Source organism: Castanea sativa, chromosome 1, assembly GCF_040712315.1.
Source record: "Castanea sativa cultivar Marrone di Chiusa Pesio chromosome 1, ASM4071231v1".
Taxonomy (NCBI): Eukaryota; Viridiplantae; Streptophyta; class Magnoliopsida; order Fagales; family Fagaceae; genus Castanea; species Castanea sativa.
The window spans coordinates 5299089-5301704 of NC_134013.1; the positions used below are offsets into that span (position 1 = coordinate 5299089).

A 2616-nucleotide genomic window follows, 5' to 3' on the forward strand; every position below is an offset into this window, starting at 1 on the left:
TTTTTTTTTTGGGGGGGGGGGGGGGGGGGGTATATTGGATGAAGTAACAACAAATATTCTTCCTTCTCGTCTAGTTGCTTAAACCATAAGAAATGTTTGGACCACTTTGCGTGCAGATGCTACAATCTGGATACCATGAAATGTATTCTACAAATTGATTCTTTTTGTGTTCGACTGTGACACGTTTTCTTTTCATTTGAACGACTTTGTATGGAAAGAAACAACATTATCAGCACAAGCATTAAATATTCTTAGAAAAAAGAAGTATGGCAACGTGGTCCATTTAAAAACAGCTTATTTAGTTAGAATTTAAAAAAAAAATTTGTTGAAAATGTAAAAAAAAAAAAAAAAAAAAGTTAAAAATTAATTGAATAATACGATGAGAGCTATAAATAATATCAAAAAGTATCATGAAATTCATAAACAGTACCAAAAAGAAATTAAAAATTAAATTAAGCTAAACTTTTCATCACATCCCAAACAAATTCCAAGAGTCAAATATATTTGAGATAACTTCTGGTCCAACCCATCACACGCACAAAGACAATGACACTTCTTCGTCAAGAAAAGCTGGAATAAAACTGTTACGTATGTAGGGAAACAGAGACGAGATCCATGATAGTATTCAATATACCCCACGCCCCATGCCAGGCTTCTTTACTACAAACTCAAACCACACAAGAAGGTTCTTAAAAAACTTGCCTAAGGCTCTCCATCAACTCTCCAAAACATGGGCCGTCAGACCGTTGGGAACAACAGCCTTAAGTTTTTGCCCCTAACGGAGCATCAGCTAAGGACAATTTTCAGGAAGTTCGACATCAATAATGACAATCTGCTCAGCAAGGAAGAGCCAAAGAAAGCCTTTGGGTACTTGGGCTCAATTATCCCTTCCATTCACGCAGACCGCGGCCTCAGCCATGCCGTTGCCAGTAAGGACGGATACGTCAACGAAGAGGAGATGGATGAACTCGTCAAACACGCTATGCGATTCGGATTTACCGTAAAAGACGCTGAGCCGTAGATATTCTTAATTACGTACATACTTTACAGGAAGTTATCAGATATCATATACGTACTAATAATATGTGTGCTTTGTGCTTTCAAGCTTCAGATCCAGCAGCTTTATGCCCCGAAGGGACGGCCATGACAACCATTATGGAGACAGTTTCACCAAAACTAATGCCAATAATGCCCATGGAGACAGCACCATCCAAGCTAATAATGCCAATGAATTTACCGTTAAGCTGTCCTATCATTTTTTAATATTCTTTTGACATTTGCTAATAATTCATTTTAATAAAATTTTAATACTACTTTATAAATATATATATATATATATATATATATATATATTTATATAACTATCAAAAAAAAGAGTCAATTTGTTTTTTTATAAAAAGTTTTTAAGAATATTTTTTAAATCAATATCCTAAAAGCATTAGTTAACTTTTTTCAATTTTTAATTACCTACTTAAACTTAACTTGTCGGATCCTTTCAAAAAAAAAAAACCTTAACTTGTCAGATATTATATATGTGTGCTCTGTCCTTTCAACATTTCAGACATCATTTGGATTCCTAACGAAAGAGCAGCTGATGGAGAAATTCAAGCAATGCGACGTCAATAATGTCAGACAGCTGAGCAGGGCAGAGCTAAAGAAACGCTTTCAATACTTCAACAAAGAGGAATTGAACAAACTAGTGGAATATGCCCCGAAACTCGGATTTACAGTTGAGCCGTAGTAATCCTTAATTACGTGCTTAACAATAACTTGGTGTCTTAATAATGTGTGTGCTTTGCGCTTGCAAGCTACAGACTCTTCTGCTATGATGTGGGATCCAGAAGAAACCATAGACTCTTCTATGGTCATGCTTGTATTTCCTTGTCAGCTTAAAAAAATAAAGTGTAAAAACCATTTCAACCAAACAGCAAGAATTTTCTTTTACTTTTTATTTTACCCTAGATAACTTTATTCCTCTATTTGGACCTTGTTAGGTTCTAAGACCTTACAAACTAATGTATTAGAATTTCAATGTGCATTGTGTTGGCAAATCATTATCAAAACATAGAGTTTAGGTTTAGGCTTGCTCAAAGTATGTTTTTATTGTAAAGTTGGAATCGAATGATTGCAGAAATTAGCGGACAAATTCTGCAAGGCTCGATCGAACGAAAATTAAATTCGATCGATCAAGAATCATGCAGGATTAATTTTCTGCAGAATTTTCAACTCAGCCCAAGCCCATTTGATGTGTCGAGTTTTATGTTTTACTTCTCATATGCAAAGAAAAACCCTAGTTATGTTTTAGAAGCTTTTTGATGTGCTATGTGTTGAATTTCTTGTGAGATCTAGAGGTGTTTACTTTCATACACACTTAAGGTTATTAAGATCAAGATTAATGTCAAGAGTTTGGTGATCGCTTCAATTGCTGCATAAAGAACTTAACAAAGATTTGAAATCTTTGAGTGGAATCTCAAAGTCACAAGTAGGAGAACTTATGATTGCAATGAATCAAAGAAAAGAAGTAGTTTGTGGACTCGAAGTTGTCACGTGGTCATGGTAGTAAGTTTTCTACTCGAGGTAGCAATAGGATGTTAGTGGTCTAAGTTTTATTATACA

General features: G+C 34.7%; 1 protein-coding gene across 2 annotated transcripts; it reads left to right on the forward strand.

Annotated features, from left to right (window-relative positions):
• The first annotated feature begins 575 nt into the window (after positions 1–575).
• LOC142622785 (uncharacterized) lies at positions 576–1980 on the forward strand. Of its 2 annotated transcripts, none has more exons than XM_075796316.1 (3): positions 576–1017; positions 1106–1238; positions 1562–1980. In XM_075796316.1, exons 1-3 carry the CDS (start codon positions 731–733, stop codon positions 1739–1741), a joined length of 600 nt encoding a protein of 199 aa, XP_075652431.1. In that variant the 5' UTR covers positions 576–730; the 3' UTR covers positions 1742–1980. The 2 variants fall into 2 exon arrangements, with proteins under 2 accessions (XP_075652431.1, XP_075652432.1); XM_075796317.1 differs by having other exon boundaries at positions 1112–1238.
• The last annotated feature ends 636 nt before the right edge of the window (positions 1981–2616 follow it).

Coding starts and splice junctions, on each gene's coding strand:
- LOC142622785 (XM_075796316.1), top strand. CDS start 731: ATGGGCCGTCAGACCGTTGGGAACAACAGCCTTAAGTTTTTGCCCCTA. Junction 1,018..1,105: donor ACCGTAAAAGACGCTGAGCC/GTAGATATTCTT, acceptor TGTGCTTTCAAG/CTTCAGATCCAGCAGCTTTA. Junction 1,239..1,561: donor ATAATGCCAATGAATTTACC/GTTAAGCTGTCC, acceptor TCAACATTTCAG/ACATCATTTGGATTCCTAAC.